Consider the following 22,344-nt stretch of genomic DNA (forward strand, 5'->3'; position numbering starts at 1 on the left):
ACACAAATGCCCAATAAACAGGAAAATAAATTATCAATTACAATACCAGTCAGTATTTCATGCCCCCCAACACCCCCTCCCCCGGAGAGAGCTGAGGACCACATCGTTTACATCCCAAAATGCCCGAGGCCAGCTCTGTGTCTCCAGAAGTAGGGGCAAGGGCTAAAGATAAAACTGGTTCTTTAAAGACTGCCGAAGAATACGAGATACCCAGACTACCCTAGCCGGTTTGCCTCAGTGGATAGAGCATTGGCCCGAGGACTGAAGGTCCCGGGTTCGATTCCAGTCCAGGGCACATAGCCGGAATGCAGGTTCAATCCGTGCCCCCTAACCCCCACCGGAGTACATGAGGGAGGCAACCAATCGATGTTTCTCTCTCGGTCTCTTCCCCTCCTTCCACTCTCTCTAAAAATCAATGGAAAAGTATCCCCGGCTGAGGATTAACAACAACAACAAAAAGAGATACCCAGACAGTGACGGACACCCAGGTGAGTTTCCCAGGAAGCAGCCCCACCACATCACCCACCAATGAACACGCTCAGAGTCCATCAAGCCCCGCCCACATGCTCAGCACCCCCAATGGGAGGGTTAGTCTCCACTTTTAAATGTGAGCAGACAGCTAGGGCTGCAGAGCCTCTGAGGAAGTATCTAACAGGAACAACAGAAAACAAATTAGAGAGGTGAGACCCTGAGGCTTACCAAGCCATCAGATAACCTTCGGGACCACTTCCAGAGTCCAATATCCAAGAACAAGGAGCTTCATAAAGACAAAACTAAGAGCTTAGGAGGAAATGATCACAAACCCTGTGGGACATGGTTGTCAGCCCCTGAGCATCTGGTACAATGAGCCAAGAAGGCAGGTGACAGGATCATGACCCTCCTACCCCCTTCCATCAACATTGTGGCCATTCCCACAGCTGTATATACACTTACAATCTCTGTTTTTCAGTGTTGTCCTTCAATTTACAAAAAGGACAGCATTAAAATATACCAAAAACTGGAAGATACTTGTAAGGACTGACAGATAAAAGATTAGCATCATGAATGTACAAAGAATTCCTACAGCCCTACCCGGTTTGGCTCAGTGGCTAGAGCGTCGGCCTGCGGACTGAGGGGTCCCAGGTTCCATTCCGGTCAAGGGCATGTCCCTTGGTTGCGGCCACATCCCCAGTGGGGAGTGTGCAGGAGGCAGCTGATGGATGTTTCTCTCTCATCGATGTTTCTAACTCTCTATCTCTCTCCCTTCCTCTCTATAAAAAATCAATAAAACATATTTAAAAAATAAAAAAAAAAAGAATTCCTACAGAAAAGGTAAGGAAAGAAAAATTACCCCAAATAGGCAATTCATTACAAACACAAACGCCCAATAAATATGAAAATAAATCATCAATTACAACACCAGGCAGTATTTCATACCCTTCGAAGAGGAGCAAAATTAAGAAGTCAGAAACTACCAAGTGTTTCTGAGACTGCGAAAGCGATCTGAACTCACACTCCCGCCAGGCGTGCAAACGTCTACAATGGCCTCGAAGAGTAATTCTACGACATCTAACCAAGTGCCCGGCGCGCGTGCCCAATGCCACTCCCAGCTCCCGCTCAAGCCGCACGCTCTAGAGCAGCTCTCACACGGGGCACAAGAAAACGTTTACTATTTCACCGCAGCCTATTTGTGGCGGTGAACATCTGTGAGAACCCCCATGTCCGTCAATAGGAGAAAAAATACAATTGTGCAAATCGTAACTCAGAGCGAAGGGAGAAGCAGCCGTTACAGAACGCACACAGTGTGGCCTTGACATGAAACTTCCCAAGGTGGAGAGTAATCTTTTTTTTTTTTTTAAATATATTTTATTGATTTTTTACAGAGAGGAAGGGAGAGGGATAGAGAGTTAGAAACATCGATGAGAGAGAAACATCGATCAGCTGCCTCCTGTACACCTCCTACCGGGGATGTGCCCGCAACCCAGGTATATGCCCTTGACCGGAATCGAACCCGGGACCCTTCAGTCCACAGGCTGATGCTCCATCCTCTGAGCCAAACCGGTTAGGGCAAGAGAGTAATCTTATATGCTGTTATGGACACATGGAAGCTGTGTGGGAGGATGGGCCAGGACCCACACGGTCTCGCCAAACTGCCTGGGTCAAGTCTCTGCTCCACATTGTAGCTCTGTGACCCAGGACAAGCCCCTTAACTCTTCCCACCTTATTCTTTAATATGTAAAATGGAGGCAATTGCCTACGTCATATAATTATTGTAGTAAAAATACACAGAAAGCAGAGAGAGACCGCCTGGCTGTTATGGGAACTATTCCTGTCTTTAGAGACATACGTAGTAAAAGTCTAAAATCCCCTGTGAGGATGATCGTCGAATCTAGAATCGTGGTCACTTCTGGGGAGGGACCAAAGGCATGGGTTTAGGGCAGTGGTTCTCAACCTTCCTAATGCCGCGACCCTTTAATATAGTTCCTCATGTTGTGGTGACCCCCAACCATAAAATTCTTTTCGTGGCTACTTCACAACTGTAATGTTGCTACTGTTATGAATCGTAATGTAAATATCTGATATGCAGGATGTGTATTCATTGTTACAAATTGAACATAATTAAAGCATAGTGATTAATCACAAAAACAATAGTCATTATATATGTGTTTTCCGATGGTCTTAGGCGACCCCTGTGAAAGGGTCATTCGACCCCCAAAGGGGTCTCGACCCACAGGTTGAGAACTGCTGGTTTAGGGTGAGGGACAACAGGGGCTTCGATTTTATGTTCTGAGCTTTAAAACCTGCAGATCAGCCTGGTCGGTGTGGCTCAGTGGTTGAGCGTCAACCTATGAACCAGGAGGTCACAGTTCAATTCCTGGTCAGGGCATTTGTCCGGGCTGTGGGCTCGATCCCCAGTGTGGGGCGTGCAGGAGGCAGCTGATCCATGATTCTCTCTCATCATTGATGTTTCTATCTCTCTCTCCTCTCCCTTCCTTTCTGAGATCAATAAAAATATATTTTAAAAATAAATAAGTAAATAAAAATAAAACCTGCAGGTGGGACAGAGCTCCGTGGCACCGGATCCGTGTCAGGACTTACAATGCTGAACGTCTCCTGGTCCAGATCATCGTCCTCGTCCTCGCCGATGGGGACAGGCTCACTTCCTGCGGTGATGTGCACAGGGCCCTGAGATCGCTTGGATTTATTCGAAGATTTGGCATCACCACTTTTAGGCTTTTAAAGAAGAGTTACAAGGAGTCATTGTCACGTGTGCAGTCGTTCCTTGCAGTTTGGACTTCCTTCTTATGTCTCAGCACTAGAGCAGGGAACTGGGATGGACTCGGTCTATAAAAAAGGTACAACAGCCCGGCCGGCGTGGCTCAGTGGTTGAGCATCGACCTAGGAACCAGGAGGTCACAGTTTGATTCCTGGTCAGGGCACATGCCCGGGTTGCAGATTCAATCTGGTGTGGGGCGTGCAGGAGGCAGCCAATCCATGATTCTCTCTCATCACTGATGCTCTCTCTCCCTTCCTCTCTATAAAAACATGTGTTTTTTTAAAAAAGTAAAATAAAGTCCTCTGGGAAATCATGATTGATAGCTTCATCACATATCATTCCCTTTCTGCCTCCAAACGTACCCCATCTTAACTTCAGATTCATCAGTGCTATTTTGGCTTCTGTTCCCTCGTCCATAAAATGCACAAAAATGTCATCAAAGGACTAAGAGTGTAACTTGGCAGAGATCTGGTACAGTAACATATAGCAATGCTTATTAATAGCTTATAAATGAATATATACTTTGATCTAGACATTTTTATTAATGAAAATATTGTGAATGATTGAATCTGCACAAATCCAAATGGATCAATCTCGTTTGTCCATGAAAGGCTGCCGAAGAGTGGAGATATATATATATAAATACATATAAAATGGCATCATGAATGGACATTTAAAAACATTAAACAATACTATGCTTTGTTTGTGATCACATAATATGTAGCAAAAGAAGCTATAATATCTGGGTAGTGGATATGTGGATGTTTTTTACATCGTCCTTTATTCTTTTATTTTTGAAATATTTCCCTTTTTAAAATAAGGTACTTCTGGGAAGCATAAATACAAAGGCATCCGTCACAGGATGGTTCATAGCATTAGAAATTTGGAAGCAATTTTGATTGGGGAGATGTAAACTGTTTCCAAGCTGTTATAACCAGACAGGATCTTATCTAAGAAAAATGTTATTTATTCACTTGGAACGTTGTGTGCGATATAGTGCTAAGTGAGAAAGACCTCTCCGTCTAGTCTGATGTGTATTTTATCATTGTTCTTACATGCACAGAAGTCCCAAAGGTGCTCACAAGAAATCTACTAGGGCTATGACTACATGGTAGGATTATAGCATTTACTCATCTGTCTTAACGGTGACTAGGGACTAATTGCATAGTAACTTCATTAGAAGTCAGCAAGCATACATGCAACCCTGTACCAGAACTCTGAGGCTTGGAATGAGTTTCATAAAACCCCCAAAGGGAGGTTATATAATAGCAGGGCTTTTCACCCAATTCTATTCCAAAAGCTTAACTCTTGATGGTATTTGGGTTGAATCTTGAACCCTTCAAATTCATCTGTGGATTGTGCTCTTCTATCATGAATGTGAAAAGTGCCTCAAGCAGTTCCCTGTAAATGCACATTTCTCTCACCTGTCCTCTCTCACTCACACTTCCCCTCTGAAACATGTAAAAACACTGCAAGAAAGGCCTTCTGTCTGAGAGAACTGCCCAAACCTCACGCTCCCTTCTCTCTGCAGGCAGAAGTGCAGGCCTCATGCTGACAGCCGTGCCCCTTCCTTCTCGGACGTAGCCTTAAAGAGACGGTGATTCCAGGGCCCTCAGCCCTGTTCTGTTTCTAAATCCTAGACGAATGTCAGAGGCTATGGGTAGCTCAGGAAGGAGAATGACGCAGGTACCTTCTCCTTCTTGTCTTTCGACTTCTTCCTTTCCTTGTCCCCGTCTTTGTCTTTCCTGGAACCCATCTGTTTCTCCTTGTTCTCCTTGTTCTCCTTCTTCTTCTGTTTCTTTTTCATGGGACTTTTTTCTAAGCCATCATCCTAGAACACAAGCAGGGCTATGGGTAAGGCCGCACGCTTTCCATGGACTCACTCACTTCCTGGGGAAGGCAGCACTGCCCCCAGTGGCTCCCCACGGCACCTACATGTAGACGCGTGTTCTCCAGCACACAGCCTGCAAGCACGCACACAACCCTAAACTCTGGGGATGCCCAGGTGAGCCAGCAGGGGCTTTACATCTATGGTCTCTTTAATTCTCACAGCAACCTTTCAACACAGGCATAATCATTCATTTCACAGACAGACAACACCAAGGACCCGCAGTTAGAAAGCTGTCAGCTAGCGATCTGTGAGAGTTCTGTACTTGAATTCGTGTTTGCGTGACTCAAATCCATCTAGTCCCGGGCCCACTGCTCACCGTCTTGGAGCTAATCTCAAAGCAGAATTTCCAAGAGGAACAAAATTAAATCCCGGAACGCTGCCACTCCCTCAAGGAAGCTGGTTTACTTGCCACTTGGCTTAGACCAGAGGTTACAAACTGGCCGCCTTTGGCCCAGCGACACACTGAGCTGCGCAGCGGCTGCCCCCTGCTGGGAGCTCCTGGTATGTCCCCACCACTGCCTATCGCCCCAACAGTGAGTCTGAGTGTCAGCTGCCACTTAGCATTGAGACACCCTTGGGTCTCTCCAGTCACGTCCATTATCTGTGAAGGTGCAGTCGCTGACTTAAAGGAACAGCGGCATCCCCTCTCCGGTTAGGAAAGGACAGACACAGTCTACGTGATCTGAGTGGCTCTGTGCCACCCGCACAGCAAGTGCCGCCTGAGAACCGGCCCCGCGCCGAGAGGCAGCCTCACCTTCACTTCCCCCTCCTCGGATGGGTTGTCGGAGTGCCTGGGGGACGAGAAGTCCAGCCCCCGCTCATCTTTCAGCCGGGGCGCTTTGTTCTCCTTCTTCACTCGAGGCTTCCGCTTCTTTAACTTGGCCTGGAGACGGAGAGGAAGGATGGCAACACTGCGAACCGAGACCCTCACCAGCACGGCCAAGTAACACGGATGAGTCTTTGAAACAGCAGCAGCCGCATAAGTCAAAGGAGAAATTCAAAGGGGCGCAGCCAGCATTGCTGGAGGCCTCATACACAGCCTACGCCACAGAAAAACACCCACTGCCTGAGCCTACGGAGTCCATTTTTTGGAATTCATCCCAAAGATATCATTCAAATGAAGGAAAAACACCTTATGTATAAAGATAACTCGCAAAAGACAGTAACAGCAACATTAAAAGAAAAAACCAGGACCCGGTCAGCTGGTTCAGTGGTTGGGGGTCGTTGACCTATGAACCTTGAGGTCATGGTTCCGCGTGATTCCCAGTCGGAGCATATGCCACGGTTGCAGGCTCGATCCCCAATAGGGGGCGTGCAGGAGGCGACCAATCAATGATTCTCTCTCATCAATGACGTTTCTATCTCTCGCTCCCTCTCCCTTCCTCTCTGAAATCATTAAAAAACAAACAAACAAACAAAAAAAACACCCAGAAGCACACGGTATCTAAAAATAAGGAAAAGGTGTTTATCTACTCAATCAAATCTAATGCGAGTATAAACATGTTCTTAATCTCTCTCTCTCTAGGAGAGACAGACAGTATACACTCAACATATTACCTGGAGAATGACACTACTTATGTGATACTATTACATGAAAAAGGACAAGGCATGGGTTTGGGATAACTTTTTCCCCTAAAATTCATTTTGTTTGTAAGACAGGGACATTAACACCAATGACGTAGCTCTAGGAGCACTTAAGGAGCACACACATAGGCTGCTAGTACCGGATGTAACTTATCATCTTCTAACTGTGCCTGCCATCTTCCTAGGTCTGCATTGAAACGAAAAATTGGGAAAATGAAAGAAGACACAGCACAGATGAGTCACTAGTAACTCACTTAAGTCTTTTTCGCTGAGCAGGTAAGGCAATCCTAACGGAAGTCCCACTGTTGGATTAACTGTGGATTCCAATGACTCATTTTATCCCTGGGCCCGTTATGACCAGCAGCTGGGAGTTAGGAGTAACTACCGGCAAACCCGGTGGTATTCAGACAGTTACTAGAATGTTCCAAAATCCAGGCAGCGGCATAAAGAAAAAGGAGCAGTGTGTCTGAACCGGGTGGCACTGAGAGCAATGGGGACTCCTGAGGCCACATTGTAAGCAAGCTGCCAAGATGCTTAGGTCAGTAATTAAATGAACACTCCCAGTATGACCAACCAGTCATCACTACTCGGACCTCAAAAGCAGCACCTGACCCCGGCCGGTGTGGCTCAGTGTTTGAGCATCGACCTATGAACCAGGAGGTCCCGGTTTGATTCCCAGTCAGGGCACATGCCTGGATGCAGGCTCCATCCCGTGTAGGGGGCGTGCAAGAGGCGGCTGATCCATGATCCTCTCTCATCATGGATGTTTCTCTCTCTCTCTCTCTCTCTCTCCTTTCCTCTCTCTGAAATCAGTAGGAACTTACTTGAAAAAAGAAAAAGAGCAGCACCTGACTGGAGAGATTCCATCTGGGCGGCGGCCGCAGGGGGTGCCTGCCCCCCCTAACCTGCAGGGCCGGAGCCTCCGAGCCCCGAAGCCGCCCAGCGGCAGCCGGCAGCCGCACTCACCTCTTCCCCGCCCGCCACGGCCCCCTTCTTCTCCAGGCTCTTCCTGAGCAGCTTCAGCAGGTAGTCGGCTCGGGTCTGCAGCTGCTTCCCCTGCGGCTTCTTATCGGTCTCCACGGGCAGGATCTTCAACAGCAAAGGGAGAGAAGCACCCGCCGCCACCCGCGTCCCGGTTAGTGGATCAGGGTCAACAGAGACGGCCGAGAACTGCGCAGTCCTTTCCCGCCCCGCCCGCCCGGAATACAGACACAGCCTCAGCTCCTATCTCATGTCCATGGCTCCCAGCCGCTGCCAATCCCTCATGAGCCGTTCTCGTTTTTACAAAATGGGATGAGAAATCCAGCTCTCCCACTGGCTCCTACCTGTGCTGTTAACAGGGTAGAACAACTCAGGTAGGAGGGGCTTGTTGGCTTCATCTGCTAGAACATCCCAGCCGTCGCGGATTTCCTCCTTCCAGGAGCAGGGAATCCCTGGAGCTAGGTTAAAGCTTCGTTTTAGATTGAAAATGCTTCTTAGAGCATGGCCGGAGAGCACGGAGCTGTGCCCGGACAGGAGCTGGCCCTGCGGCCACGGTGGGACCTCTCAGGCCACAGTGGATTTGGTCTGCGCTAACGGCAGGGTGCTGTCACCCGCTCAGGGCACCGCGTGTGGGATGAGCATTGTTCGACGTGCCGGGAGCACCACCTGGGGCACATCCTCCCGAACTGGAGCCAGTCGGCTCCCCCTGCTTACGACTGAGCACGGCCTGACTGCTGGGAGCCCGCTTTGCGACGGACAGGGTGGGAGGCTCGGTTTTGTGGGAGAAGTACGGCCAATGTTGAATTCCATCACAAAAAACACCAAGGTGGCTCACTCCTTGTGTATGGAATAGAAATGCGGTTGTTTCCAATACAACGGCAAACAAAGGGCCAGCAATTGAGGCGGAGTGACGCTTTTATTATTAAGAACCTTACCCTGGTATTTGTTGCAATGAGACTCACCTACAATAAAAATCAGAACCTTAAGATTTCTCTTATAATTCCCCCAAAATTTTTACCTGGCTATCACCTTCGTCCATGACACAGTGTGAACAGTCCACTAAAGATGGTACCATTTCCAAGGATAAAGAAATCCCAGGAATTTTGCTGTTGTGCTAATTTCCCAGCTGATCCCCGCCTCACCCCTCCGGAAAATAGTTAAAAATAAGTAATGAATGTAAAAATATTACGCAAGAAATCTTCTAGAAATCTCCGGCGTCACAGTTACTTACTTTGTCGGTTAGCTTCAGCTCCGGGTCCGTTTTAATTAGCTCCCAGTTCCCATAGCCGTGCTCGTAGATCCCCAGCAGGAGGCGGGAGTCATCCTCCACTCCCCACTCCACATCGAAATGCGCAGCTTTGACACGGCAGGTTAAGCAGTACCTACAGGGGTTTCAAAAAGAGGAGGACGTCAGAGGCGAGGCCTCTCTGATTTGGAAATGAACACAAAGTATTCTGCTACGATAAAGAAACAACGAGCCCGGCCGGTGTGGCTCAGTGGTTGGGCATTGACCTATGAACCAGGAGGTCAAGGTTCGATTCAGAGCACATGCCCAGGTTACAGGCTCCATCCCCAGTAGGGGGCGTGCAGGAGGCAGCCCATCAATGATTCTCTCTCATCGCTAATGTTTCTCTTTCTCTCCCTTCTTCCTTCCTCTCTGAAATCAATAAAAATTAAAAAAAGAGCCCTAACAGGTTTGGCTCAGTGGATAGAGCGTCAGCCTGCGGACTGAAAGGTCCCAGGTTCAATTCCGGTCAAGGGCACGCACCTTGGTTGCGGGCACATCCCCAGTAGGAGGTGTTTAGGAGGCAGCTGATCGATGTTTCTCTCTCATCGATGTTTCTGACTCTCTCTCTCTCCCTTCCTCTCTGTAAAAAATCAATAAAATATAATAAATAAATAAATAAAATAGAAAATAAAAAAAGAAAGAGAAGACAGCGAAAACACTACAGAACTACACATAACTAACTTCCAGTCTACCGTCCTACGGCACGACCACCTGAGCATGCGCACATAACACACTCACTTTTTTTTTTCTTCAGGGTCCACAGGGATGGATTTATGCAGCATCTCAAACTCCTCTTCATGCTGGATAATGGATTTCACGTTCACCTGCACCCCAGAGATCTTGATTGTTGGGCCTCTCTTTTTCCCTGGTCCTTTCCCTAAAGGGAAAGTGAAATAAGAATTTGCTCAAGTTCCACAGGAGACATGAGTCCGTCCCTGAACGCCGACTCCCTCAATCTCTCTCTGTCTTATTGTTAACCGAAGATACAACCTATAAGGCAAAAAGACTGTCTCAATTACAAGAGTGTCTACAATTGTACTTTAATCTTCCTATTTGTTTTATGCTTTGGTTCCAAAATTAGAAAAATTAACAAAAGGAGATTCTGAAGGAATTAGCACTAAAGAATTTTCTTTTCTTTTTTAACTATTCCATTAACTAAGTTACTTAAGTGCTTTAAAGATGGTCTCTATAAAAAAATATGAGATCAAGTTTATATCTAACACATTTCAAACGAATAAAAGATGTCATGGAAAGGCTGCCCTATCCCTCGTTTCAAATCAAAGCAATCCTGGAAGAATAAAATCCAGCCAACTCCAACCAAAGCTAAAATAAACCCATGAGAACGACACTGGTTTGTCGGAGGAAAGATGGCTCAGAGTGTTAGGAAAGATCGCACTTCTCTAGACGTGTAAGTTGATGAAATGGCACTACGATTACAGACAATTGCATGGGGATCCTTTTGTAATACACTAGAATTTCCTTTGCAAATGCTCTTCCCAGTGACACTGACGGGAGTTGGAACAGGAACGGTTAATGGAAAAGGCCCTGCTCTGAACACCAGAAACCTGGGGCTCATTCCCAAATCTGCACCAACTACGCCTTCTCCCCTCTCGCTTTTAGCTAATAATCTCTCTGGATCAAGGCAATTTGCAAACAAGGACATTCAAAGAGGCTCCTAAATGTACGTAAAATACTCAACCTCACTCGTGATAATAGAAATGCAAATTAAACACATGTACACATACCACTTTTATCCTATCAGGTCGGGGAAAAAAGAAAAAATTGAAAATATTGTGTTGATGAGACTCAGAGAAAACAGATTCTCATTCTACGCTGGTCAGATGGGATGGTACAAAATGGGGTACATACACAGGATCATTTACCACAGCGCTGTAGAGCAACAGACTGGAAAGCGAATGTCCACTTACAGAACACTAATACTACTATATCCATCACATTATGAAGTTCTTAAAAAAAAATCAGGCAGTGGAGAAAAGACGAACCATTTTAATGAATGGTGCTGAGACATAAAGCAGCCACACAGGAAAAATAAAACTGGGTAGACTAGGAAAAACTCCACGTGTATCAAAAATTTAAAAAAAAAACCTCCAACTGTATCACAAATATAAAATACCTAAGAAAGCACACAGGTACAAGGGGGGGGAGTTTCATTGAGTCCCCTTTGTATTCTGGGAGTAGAGAGAGAAAGGCTGGGTTTAAGGTTTACTTTGAGATGTATTCTGGGTGCTATGGCAGCACACATTTGGATCACTGTCCAAATCACTCAAGGTACTGAAGTTTCTCACACACACACACACACACACACACACACACACAAATCACATCCGAAAACACTTAACTCTATTTAAGATATTTTTTAAACTTTATTACTTTAATAATACCCTTGAAAAGGAAATCCCAGAGCACAAATACTTTATTAACGACAGTAGTGAACACCGCAGGCCAGACACGCAGCTAAGCGCTTCACGTGTGCGGAATGACTCAAGTCATCATCCAACCCTGAGTCCTCTTCTAAGCCAGGCCCTGGAGCGGCAGGAACCCCGGTGCGGGCGGCGGGTGCCGGCCTGGGAGGACCGCAGGGGCCGCCCGGGGACTTACCCTCGCTGGCGTTCTCTTTGAGCTGCTCCTCGTACTCCTGCATGGCCGACACACAGCTGTTGTGAATGAGCTCGCCCAGGCGCTTCAGGTCCGCCACCGACTTATCCACCAGCTCCGCGTCGCGCGCTATGCACTCCAGCCTGGGGACAGAGCAGCGCGGGACACTTCAGGGCCCTGCGCCCACCTTCCTACCGCCACATGAGATACCACTGGTCTCCGATAGGCCTGCCCCTGCAAGGACACTTTTCTCTACATTCCTTCAGCGACGAGAACCCTGCCACACTGACTGAGGGCCAAGTTCCTCGTTTCCCAACAGAAAGAATTGTGCCTTGGCATCGTCCATAAAGTAATTTCAAAGACAATGGTGGCCCAGCTGGTGTGGCTCTGTGGTTGAGCATCAAACTATGAGCCAGAAGATCAAGGTCAGGGCACATGCCCGGGTTGTGGGCTCGATCCTCAGTGTGGGGCGTGCAGGAGGCAGCCGATCAGTGATTCTCTCTCATCATTGATGCTTCTATCTCTCTCCTCTCCGACATCAATAAAAATATATTTAAAAAAATACGGCCCAGCCCTAACCGGTTTGGCTCAGTGGATAGAGCATCGGCCTGTGGACTGAAGGGTCCCAGGTTCGATTCCAGTCAAGGGCATGAACCTTGGTTGCAGGCACATCCCCAGTAGGGGGTGTGCAGGAGGCAGCCAATCAGTGATTCTCTCTCATCGATGTTTCTAACTCTCTATCTCTCTCCCTTCCTCTCTGTAAAAATCCATAAAATATATATTTTTAAAAAAAACTTCTTTAAAAAAAAAAAAACGGCCCTCGTCTGCTTCTTTGGTGTCCACTCTCCTTTCTCCAGCTACTTTCCCTCGTCACAATGCTCCCCGCAGCAAAGCACAGTTACTTCTACAATATGTTCTCCTGATTCTAAGTCATTCGGAGCATGTGAATACATTCATGTCTAAAAGTCAGGCTGTCAAAAGGCGCCAGACCTTCCATGGAAAGAGTAGCAAAAAAAGAAACTGCCACGTAATGAAAGAGGCGACTTGGGAACTTTTGCTGAGCTTACCGTTCAAGAGGGAGACCAAACTTCTTATACGCCTTGATGAACCTACGGAGATGAGCAAAGGGACACGTTAAAAAAACAGAGACTTCAGCTGTTAATGCAAACACGTATCTGTGTTAAATATGAGCCGCGTAAAAACTGTCAAAAATAGACTGGACCCGATCCTTGTAACAGGTCTTTGCATGCTGAATGCCTCTGCAGACGGCCCACTTCCGACTGAGTGCCGGAAATCTATTCCAACTAAAGACCAATCTTATTCTCAGGAAGCTGCTTAGGATAACGGAGAACAGCGACGTAACTCCGATGTTATCCGTTTTGAATGTGCAAGTCTATGTAACGTGTGATCCCATCACCACAATAACTCTGGACATAAAAACCCCCCAAATAGCCCTAGCTGGTTTGGCCCAATGGATAGAGCATCGGCCTGCTGACTGAAGGGTCCCAGGTTTGATTCCAGCCAAGGGCACATGCCTGGGTTGTGGGCTTGATCCCCAGGAGGGGGCGTGCAGGAGGCAGCCAATTAATGATTCTCTCTCATCACTGATGTTTCTGTCTCTCCCTCTTCCTTCCTCTCTGAAATCAATAAAATATATATATATATATATATATATATATATATATATATAAAAAGTTTGCTAGTCTGTTCAGTCCACTACTGTTACCTTCAATTCCAGATTTTCCCTCATTTTCTGGCCGATAACACAACTATACGATTTCTGGGACTGCCTCAAGTATTTTGGGGGAATGCGACAAAGCAAAATAAACCTATGATTTCAAGCTTCTTAGGCAAAACCATTTTGGAAAGTGTGTTGACTCCCGCCCAACCTTATCTCCAACCTAAGCTTCTACCAATCTCCACCCTAAACCATGCTGCCCGCCAATCCGTGCGTCACCTGCTCCCCGTCCCTGCGCCAACCACTAGCACTGCCCATGGAAAGCAAGACGTCACAACACACCCAGGGCCTCACTGGGACATGCCAGTCACTAAAATAACCTGCTAAGGTAAGAGTCTAAGGCAGCGGTTCTCAACCTGTGGGTCGCGACCCCTGAAAATACATCCTGCATATCAGATATTTACATGACGATTCATAACAGTAGCAACGTGACAGTGATGAAGTAGCCATGAAAATAATTTTATGGTTGGGGGTCACCACAACATGAGGAACTGTATTAAAGGGTCGCGGCATTAGGAAGGTTGAGAACCGCTGGGAGAGATCCTCTGGGAGAAAAAACTGGGTGGAGGGCATGGTGACTGAAGAGAGGGGGAATGAACTTGACAACAGCTGAGAAACTCTAGGAAAGGAACAGCTGGGTACAAGGGTTAGGGGAGCGCTACATTCGAAAGTGAACCTGGGAGTCTTCCTCAGCTCTCCATGGCTCCATGATATACACGGAGGCATTTTACACCTGAAATAGTAGGACACTAGGGTTTTACTTCAAAATAATATCCGGACGCCCTAGCTGGTGAGGTTCAGTGGACAGAGCGTCAGCCTGTACACTGCAGGGTCCCGGGTTCGACTCCGGTCAAGGGCACAAGCCCAGTTTGTGGGCTTGATCCCCAGTGTGGGGCCTGCAGGAAGCAGCTTATCAATGATTCTCTTTCATCATTGATGTTTCCATCTCTCTCTCCCCTCTCTGAAATCAATAAAAATATATTTTTATATATTTTTTATTTTTTATTGATTTTTACAGAGAGGAAAGGAGAGGGATAGAGAGTTAGAAACATCGATGAGAGAGAAACATCGACCAGCTGCCTCCTGCACACCCCCCACTGGGGATGTGCCCGCAACCAAGGTACATGCCCTTGACTGGAATCGAACCCGGGACCCTTCAGTGTGCAGGCCGACACTCTATCCACTGAGCCAAACCGGTCAGGGCAAAAAAATATTTTCAAAAGGCACAAAAACTCTACATATAAAAAAATAACAACATCGGGACGGAGGAGCATTTCCGACGGGTGTGTGACTCGGTCTCTCTCGCGCTCCCTGCCGGAACTGACGGCATCCCTTCCCCGCAAGGCCCAGGGAGCAGGGCCCACCCACCTGCGGATCTCCGCGTCCGTGAACCCCTCCACGAGGTCCTTGCGCACGCTCCGGGGGCGCCCTCGGCGCTTCGGCTTCTTGTCGTCGTCGGAGTCATCGGTCTCGCTCTCCGAGGCAGAGGACCTCTGGGCCTGCCTCTTGGACTCGGTGTCGGAGTCACTGTCATTGGTCTGAGCCTGAAACGGCAAAGGCACGCTGTGACCAGGGCCAGGTGCCAGAGGCCTAAGGACCACGGCCAGCCCGGCCCCGTTCTGTGGGACTCGGAACTGGCCATCCCATCAGACAAGTCCGTTTCTCTTTGGGAAATAAGGAGTATTTATTTCAGGTGTCAGGTAACGAAGGGAGACCCGACAGGGATAGTCACACCTCCAGAGAAGTGGGAATTCCAAGAAGGAAAATGGAATGTAAGTGCTGGAATTGTAAGTTTATGTTCACTTCCTTGGACTTCGTGTGCTATTTGTAAAATGGGGATATCAGCCCCTTTCATCAGGGGTCTCAAAGGATTAAGTGAGTCAATAGGTTTAAATGCGCTAGCTGATGCCTGTGAGTCCTCAGCAAATAGTAGCTACCATTAGCTGCTACTGATTTACGATTTACTAAGATCTTGGACAAACTCCAGTCTATTATCTCCAACAAACTGGTTGGTAATGTTTTGCAAAACTCAAATGTGATAGTGCCTGCGGCGAAGAACGGCTCTACAGTCTCTAACACACTCCATTCCTGCTCAGCCATCTCACACAGCCCATGAGCAGAGGCCAAGTGCCTCCCAGGTGAGCCAGGAGCCCCAGGCACTTCCCTGTTCCTCTGCTGGGTTTCCCGAGACTACCCCGGAGCCCGCAGGTCGGGCAGCAATGCAAGGCCCCTTCCTGGAACACTGGGCACTCTTGCAGCGTCAGAGCCTGAGGAGGAGGCTCCTCCCTTCCGTCTCCCTTGGTTACCTTTTTCGTGGAACTCCGAATTCGAGGCAGCATGTAGATTTCTTCCAGCTCCTTCTGCCGCTCCTCCTCCTCCACGCGCTTCCTTTGATCCTCGGGAATGATCTCGTCCCAGTCCCTGTGGGGACGCTCTTCCAGCTCTTCCTCGTCTTCCATGGTGGCGAAATTGGCAACCTGAAATGTCAACAGACGGACCGCTGAAATTCCTCTGTTTCCCAAAGAACATCCACTAAAACCTCAACTCACAGTTTTTGTATTCTAAGTACGATGCTATGACTAATAAGGGAGTCCTGTGATATTACATAAGCAAAGAATCGATTTTCTACTAATCTCTCCCTTCCCCCCCCCCCCCCCCCCCCAGAAATCAGTTTGCCTCATCCTCAAGTTCATCAGAAATTTTACTGAAAAGTAGAGAGGCAGATATAAAGTGTCTTATAAGTTTAACTGAAATATATGTTGACACATTGCGGACCAGTAGTTTTATTACTAGCTTTACCCAGTGGCCAGATAAGTTTCTATTGAGCGAGTACAAAAAACGTTTTACATAAATGTTAAAGGCACGCTTTAACATTTTCAAGTTATTTATTACATGTTCTTACAAGCTAATATCTTTTTAAAGTATGATAGTTTGTAAAACACTGTGTAATATGAAATGAGAATTCTCTTGATCCATCCACAATGTGTTACTATATATATGAGATATATTATAGAATTATACACCTCGAACTTATATAACTTTATTAACCAATGTCGTCACCCCAATGAATTCAATTTTTTTAAAAAGGGCCTTAGAAAGGCCAGAGTCACCAGTAATGTGACTTAATGCTCATAATATTCTGACCAGGACAGCGTCATGAAGATGACTTCCGCTTAAGAACGGAGCAGCAGTCGCAGAGATGGGACCCGGGGGACACACTAATAACTCCCTCCACCCTCAGACACATGGCACCTGACACGAGAGCTCTCTGACCCATCCTCAGCTCCTTCCCTGCTCTCCCACCGAGACAGCTCTACCTGTGGCCAACCCTGACCTCATTCCATCCTGCTTCCTTCCAAACGCTTCACCCAGTTCTCCCTCCACCCCAACGGTAGACTCTACCACACTTAACCTGCTGTAACCTGCTTCTCTAACTTGCATCAAACTAACCATGGTCAATCCTTCAACCAGGCCCTCTCTTTTTTTGTTTTTTTTAATTGATTTTCAGAGAGGAAGGGAGAGAGAGATAGAAACATCAATGATGAGAGAGAATCACTGATCGGCTGCCTCCTGCACGCCCCCACTGGGGATCAAGCCCACAACCCGGGCATGTGCCTTGACTGGGAACCAAACCCTGACCTCCTGGTTCATAGGCCGACGCTCCACCACTGAGCAACACCGGCCGGGCCTTATTTGCAACTGGGAAGCCTTTGTCTCTCTGACCCTTCCACGCCTCGCGAGCCAGTCTCACCTTGGGATTACCAGCTGATCCAGTTTCTCTGACCTCACGGATTGCAGGAGAGTCTCATATGACCCTGTTGACTGGCTCCAAAGTGAAGCCGAAGTCGTATTTTCTAAATTCAGCTCTACTCCCTATCAAGTTCTTCCCGGCAAGCCCCGGCCCCAGCCAGGGCTGTAGCGCGTCTTTTCCACTTCTCAGCAAACACTTCATTTATTTCACTGGTCATTAAGGTCACCAGTTGGAGCTCCACATCTCCCCCTAAAGTGTGCCTTCCCTTCTCCTTCAAAGGCAGCTCCTCCAGCCCTGCTTCTGGTGATGTCCCTTCCAGTTTCCCCTGAGGCAATGGATGGGCCCTCAAATGTTCCTTCGTTCCTCGGCACCTTCAATAGCTCCCTGTTCTCAAATACCTTCTGAAACCCAGAACATGGTAACATCTTAAAAAACAAAACAAATAAAAAACATGGCCTTGCTAGACTCTTTTGTCACATAAATTACCTTCTCTCTACTCTTTTAAAAAATTTATTTTTACCGATTTCAGAGAGAAAGGGAGAGGGAAAGAGAGACAGAAACATCAATGATGAGAGAGAACCATTGATCGGCTGCCTCCCGCACAGCCCCTACTGGGGGTTGAGCCTGTAACCCGGGCATGTGCCCTGACGGGGAATCGAACCGTGACCTCCTGGTTCATAAGTCGACACTCAAACCACTGAGCCATGCCGGCTGGGCACCTTCTCTCTATGATTCACTAGCTTTTTAGTAACTCAATGCTGGTGCCCAGCTCCTGCATTTAGTCCTGATCTCATTTAATTTTGTATTGTATCAGATTCCACTGACCACCCTGTAATCGCCCTTAAAAAAAAAAATCCGGCTAAGTCATTAAGAGCTTCCTGTCACCTTCTGTTTTTACACCTCTGACCGCTTTGTCATCTGATTCTATTATGTTAATGTCTCTCCCACAAGCCCTCCAACACCCCCAGAGCCAACTGGGTCACCACCTATCCCGCTGACATCATATTTTCAGTCCTCCTCGCAGACTTCCTTCCTCCACCCACTGACTCAGGGCAGAACGGACCACGTCCATGGTTACCTGCACGGGGAGGACTATCTATACATTCTGCACTCAGAACATCCTTGGAAAACTCTAGAGAATGACACTGAGGCCATGAGTAAACTTACTCAGAGGGCTAGGCAGAGCGCCCGGCACCCAGAAAGCGCTATCAGGCACTAGTTATTACCGGATCGTGAATCAACGCTAAGGGCTTTCTCCCTCGAGGATGCTTATACCTTAAATTGTGACAGGAGCTCATCGGTCGCACTTGTTGACACTTCATTCTCTCTGGTTTCAGCCAAGCGAAGAATTTCATCAATATCCATTTCCTAGGAGAACAGCAGCAACACGAGTATGGTAAGAAGGCACCACAGTAAGGTCTGCACGCGCTGACAATGTTTGGTGCCAACAAACCAGCTCTCTTTTCTGGTATCCCATTTTTAATTTTCTTTTGTAGTCTCAACTTTACATGGTTTACATTTAACGATTCAAACTATTACTTATACAAAGAAGGTGGAACTTCAGAAATTACAAGAAATGAAACAGGAATAAGAAAGACAAAAGACAGAATCCTCAAATGCTTTTTTCTCATTCTTTCCTATTCAGTAAGAGCTTTGAACTTTATTAGAAAAGACAAAGACAAAAAAAAAACCCCTACGTCCTTTAAGTAATGAGTGCTGCTTAATAGAAGTCTGTAACAGGCTCAGAATCTGCTTCCCAAACCATGTATCTCACAAATGACACTTGTCAGAAACGCCTTCCCTCCTTGTTAATTACCTGGGGCTCTGACTCCTCGCCTTCAAGTTCTTTGAAAAGATCCTCTGCTCCGAATTTCAAAATAGCTGTCAGCTCTTCTTTATTAAAAGGATTTGAACTGTAAAAGTAAAATGCGGTTGTAATCTCTCGGGAATGTCAAGTAAGCTCTGTTACAGATCTACCCTTCATTCAGGGGCCCAATTACTGGTGAAAATGTAAATTCTGCCCTAAGAAAAATGATCTCCCAAACATTTCATGTTTTTATCCACAGGATGGGACCGCGGTGGCAAACCTAAGCCAGCAGAAGACTGGGACATCAATCCTTTTCCTGTTGGCTCATCTACCACGTGGTTGGGCGAGACGGGTAATTAGCAACATGAAAGAAGACAGTTCTCTCTCTGTCCTTTGACTCAGAAAGTTACCATTCGCCTGTGGTCCAATATGAAAGAGCCACACTGCTTCTACCCAGGTTGCTCTGTCACAGAAAATTATCTGAGAATACCCTACTTGGGGAGAGCTCGGCTGATCCCACCTGTCCCAAAGCTACAAGACCGCCACAGAACACACTGGACAATTTGGTCAAAATGTACATTCTTTCAGAGAAATAGTTGTGCTTCCCAATCAATCCCATCAAAGCGTAACTGCCTTCCTCTGTTTCAACAGGAAAAGTCACAAATCCCCACACAAACATTTCTGCCAACAGTAAGAGAAGAGCAGCCCATTCGATCGGGTGGATTCTCACTGGGAGAGTTCAAGGCAACACTGTGTCAGGGTGGACACCTAAATGTCCTATGTCGCACGGAGAGCCGAACCCACAGGCAAGGGAGGGGCAGGACAACGGGATAAAAGGGGACACGCCTGCAATACTCTCAACAATGAACATTTTTTAAATGAAAGAAAAAGAGGGACAGGAGATGATAGAGATAGAGATAGAGATAGAGATAGAGATAGAGATAAAGACAGAGAGAGAGATAGAGACAGAGAGAGAGATAGAGACAGAGAGAGAGAAAGAGAGAGAGAGAATGGGGGGGGATGATGGGGGAGAGAACGTGCTCATGAGCAGAGGGCTAATAAGTAAAGCGAAAGAAAAAATAGGAAAAAAAAATAAAGAAAAGGAAACGCTATCTTCTTGCAGCCTTAGTGAGGCCTGTTTCCCAGCAATAAAAGGCCTAATGTCTGTCGTACAAAATCCCACCGGAAGAGTGAATCCCACTGAGTGTGGACGTGGGCCAGTTGGCCTCTCCCAGCCCCTGGCACTCACTTGGACCGCCCCGAGTTGTTTTCCAGGACCGTCCGGCCAGTGGTGTCCATACGCTGGATCACCAGGTGGTCCAATACCATCTTCTTTTTGGCCCGTTCTATGATCTCCTCCTCCACGGTCCCCTTTGTCACCAAGCGGTAAATATTTACCTGTGGGAAAAGGAAACGTTATGCTTATGCCCGATCACACACACACACACAAAAAGGTTACGTCCGTCTAAAACCAGGAGGGGAAATGAAAAATACCTGGCCTGTAGCATCATAAAGGACTGACTATAAGCTATAAGCCCTCCATCCACACAGGCCTAAGCAGATGCCGTGGTTTTACCACCTGCAGCAGGTTGCATTCTTAAATGTAACTGCCGTTAAGGACTTTGTACACGGCCTTGTTCTACTAATAAAAATCTTACTAAAGAATAATCCATTTCACCAAAACTGGGTCTTTGGCTGAGTATGAAACGTATGAGTTACCCTCTATTAGAACCGACTCTGAGATTCCCATACAAAGGAAATAAGCGTGTATTTCCCCCCAAGAAAGGGAAGATTGGTCATGTGTAATTAACACATTGCAGACAGATCACGAGAATTCTCCATATTACACAGTATTTTACAAAGTATCATACTTTAAAAAGGTATCAACTTATAAGAATATGTAATAAATAACTTCAAAATGTAATGGGTATTTAATGTTAAAGCACGCCTTTAACATTTATGTAGAACCTTTTTTTGTACTCGTTCAATAGAAACTTATCTGGCCACTGGGTAAAGCTAGCAATCAAACTACTGGTCCGCAATGTATTAAAATAGACCAGTGATGGCGAACCTATAACACACATGTCAGAGGTGACACTCGAACTCATTTTTTTGGTTGAATTTTCTTTGTTAAATGGCATTTAAATATATAAAATAAATATCAAAAATATAAGTCTCTGTTTTACTATGGTTGCAAATATCAAAAAATGTCTATAGGTGACACTGCACCAGAGTTAAGTTAGGGTTTTTCAAAATGCTGACACGCCGAGCTCAAAAGGTTCGCCATCACTGAAATAGACCACCTTGAACAATGTTAGAATAGTTACCACCAACTTTCCCATAGTAACATAGGAGAAAATGTTCCGTTCTAGGTGTTTATATCATACTAGAGGCCTGGTGCACAAAATTCGTGCACGGGTACAGTCCCTAGGCCTGGCCTGCAATCAGGGCCATTTTCCCCAGCAGCCTGCAGTCAGCCCCGCCCCCCCCGCTGCCACCCACCCCCGGTTCCCCATTCGCCATCAGGTGATTGGTGCCTGACGGCTGGGGGAAGGGACCGAGTGGTTGGCTGTTCCTGCCCGCTTGCCAGCTCTGCCCCCGCAGTGGGTGGCCATCAGGCGATCAGAGCCTGCTGGCCGGGGAAAAGGACCAAGAGGTAGTCAGTGCACCTCATAGTGACTGCTCCAGCAGTTGTTCTGGTCATTCTGCTATTAGGGTCAATTTGCATATTACCCTTTTATTATATAGGATATCTTTTTTAGGATAAACGAGAAAGTTGATGGTGATGCCCTTTTTAGACAGAGAAAGAGAGCAGTTCCTTTATAGGCTCATCTCAGCATCAAAGACGAGTTCTCTGCACTAATTAACAGACAGACACCTCCCCTTGGGAAAGGAAGCTAAACAGGAAAAAGCCTTTCACAAAGCATCCCGGAAGGCCCGCAAACCCTCCCCCGCTCCCCCACGCCACACCCCGAAGCCACTCCCACTGACCTGCTTCTTCTGCCCAATCCTATGGGCCCGGGCCTGTGCCTGCAAGTCGTTCTGGGGGTTCCAGTCGGAGTCGAAGATGACCACGGTGTCCGCGGAAGCCAAGTTGATCCCCAGGCCCCCAGCCCTTGTGGAGAGCAGGAAACAGAAGTCCTGCACACAACGCAACACACGCCTTCAGGCGGGGGCCTTCTCAGACCGTTTCCCGTCCCACAAGCCCGACACCCCGACACCCCGACACCCCTGAAGGTGTGAAGGAAAGTGAGACACGACGGACGAGCTTCATGGAGGCTAACGAATGTCAGGGGCTTGGTGGCAGAGTGGATTTTCATTCGCTCCCGAGGGAGGAGTCAGGGCAAGGAACTAAGGAGCAACAGCAGCAAGAGAGTTCGTGCCCCCACCTGGCTGAGCCTCGCAGACAAGCAATAGCGAAACCCAAGCACA

At 47.2% G+C, this 22,344-nt stretch overlaps 1 protein-coding gene across 10 annotated transcripts in view; it reads right to left on the minus strand.

Moving 5' to 3' along the window:
• The window catches only part of CHD2 (chromodomain helicase DNA binding protein 2), a 107,544-nt gene that overhangs the window by 13,675 nt on the left and 71,525 nt on the right, over positions 1 to 22,344 (minus strand). For 9 of the 10 annotated variants that reach the window (XM_036355594.1, XM_036355598.1, XM_036355589.1 and 6 more), the window contains 14 exons: positions 21,904 to 22,053; positions 20,162 to 20,310; positions 18,922 to 19,018; positions 18,381 to 18,473; positions 15,661 to 15,831; positions 14,723 to 14,898; positions 12,684 to 12,725; positions 11,620 to 11,759; positions 9,739 to 9,877; positions 8,944 to 9,094; positions 7,698 to 7,820; positions 5,902 to 6,030; positions 4,947 to 5,087; positions 3,079 to 3,213 (listed from right to left, as the gene is read on the minus strand). In XM_036355594.1, coding sequence (XP_036211487.1) covers positions 3,079 to 3,213; positions 4,947 to 5,087; positions 5,902 to 6,030; positions 7,698 to 7,820; positions 8,944 to 9,094; positions 9,739 to 9,877; positions 11,620 to 11,759; positions 12,684 to 12,725; positions 14,723 to 14,898; positions 15,661 to 15,831; positions 18,381 to 18,473; positions 18,922 to 19,018; positions 20,162 to 20,310; positions 21,904 to 22,053 — 1,836 coding nt within the window. The remainder of the gene's footprint in view (positions 1 to 3,078; positions 3,214 to 4,946; positions 5,088 to 5,901; positions 6,031 to 7,697; positions 7,821 to 8,943; positions 9,095 to 9,738; positions 9,878 to 11,619; positions 11,760 to 12,683; positions 12,726 to 14,722; positions 14,899 to 15,660; positions 15,832 to 18,380; positions 18,474 to 18,921; positions 19,019 to 20,161; positions 20,311 to 21,903; positions 22,054 to 22,344) is intronic. The other variant, XM_036355592.1, reaches the window with a different exon arrangement.

The sequence above is a fragment of the Myotis myotis genome, unplaced genomic scaffold (genome assembly GCF_014108235.1).
Source record: "Myotis myotis isolate mMyoMyo1 unplaced genomic scaffold, mMyoMyo1.p scaffold_m19_p_23, whole genome shotgun sequence".
In the NCBI taxonomy this organism is placed as follows: Eukaryota; Metazoa; Chordata; class Mammalia; order Chiroptera; family Vespertilionidae; genus Myotis; species Myotis myotis.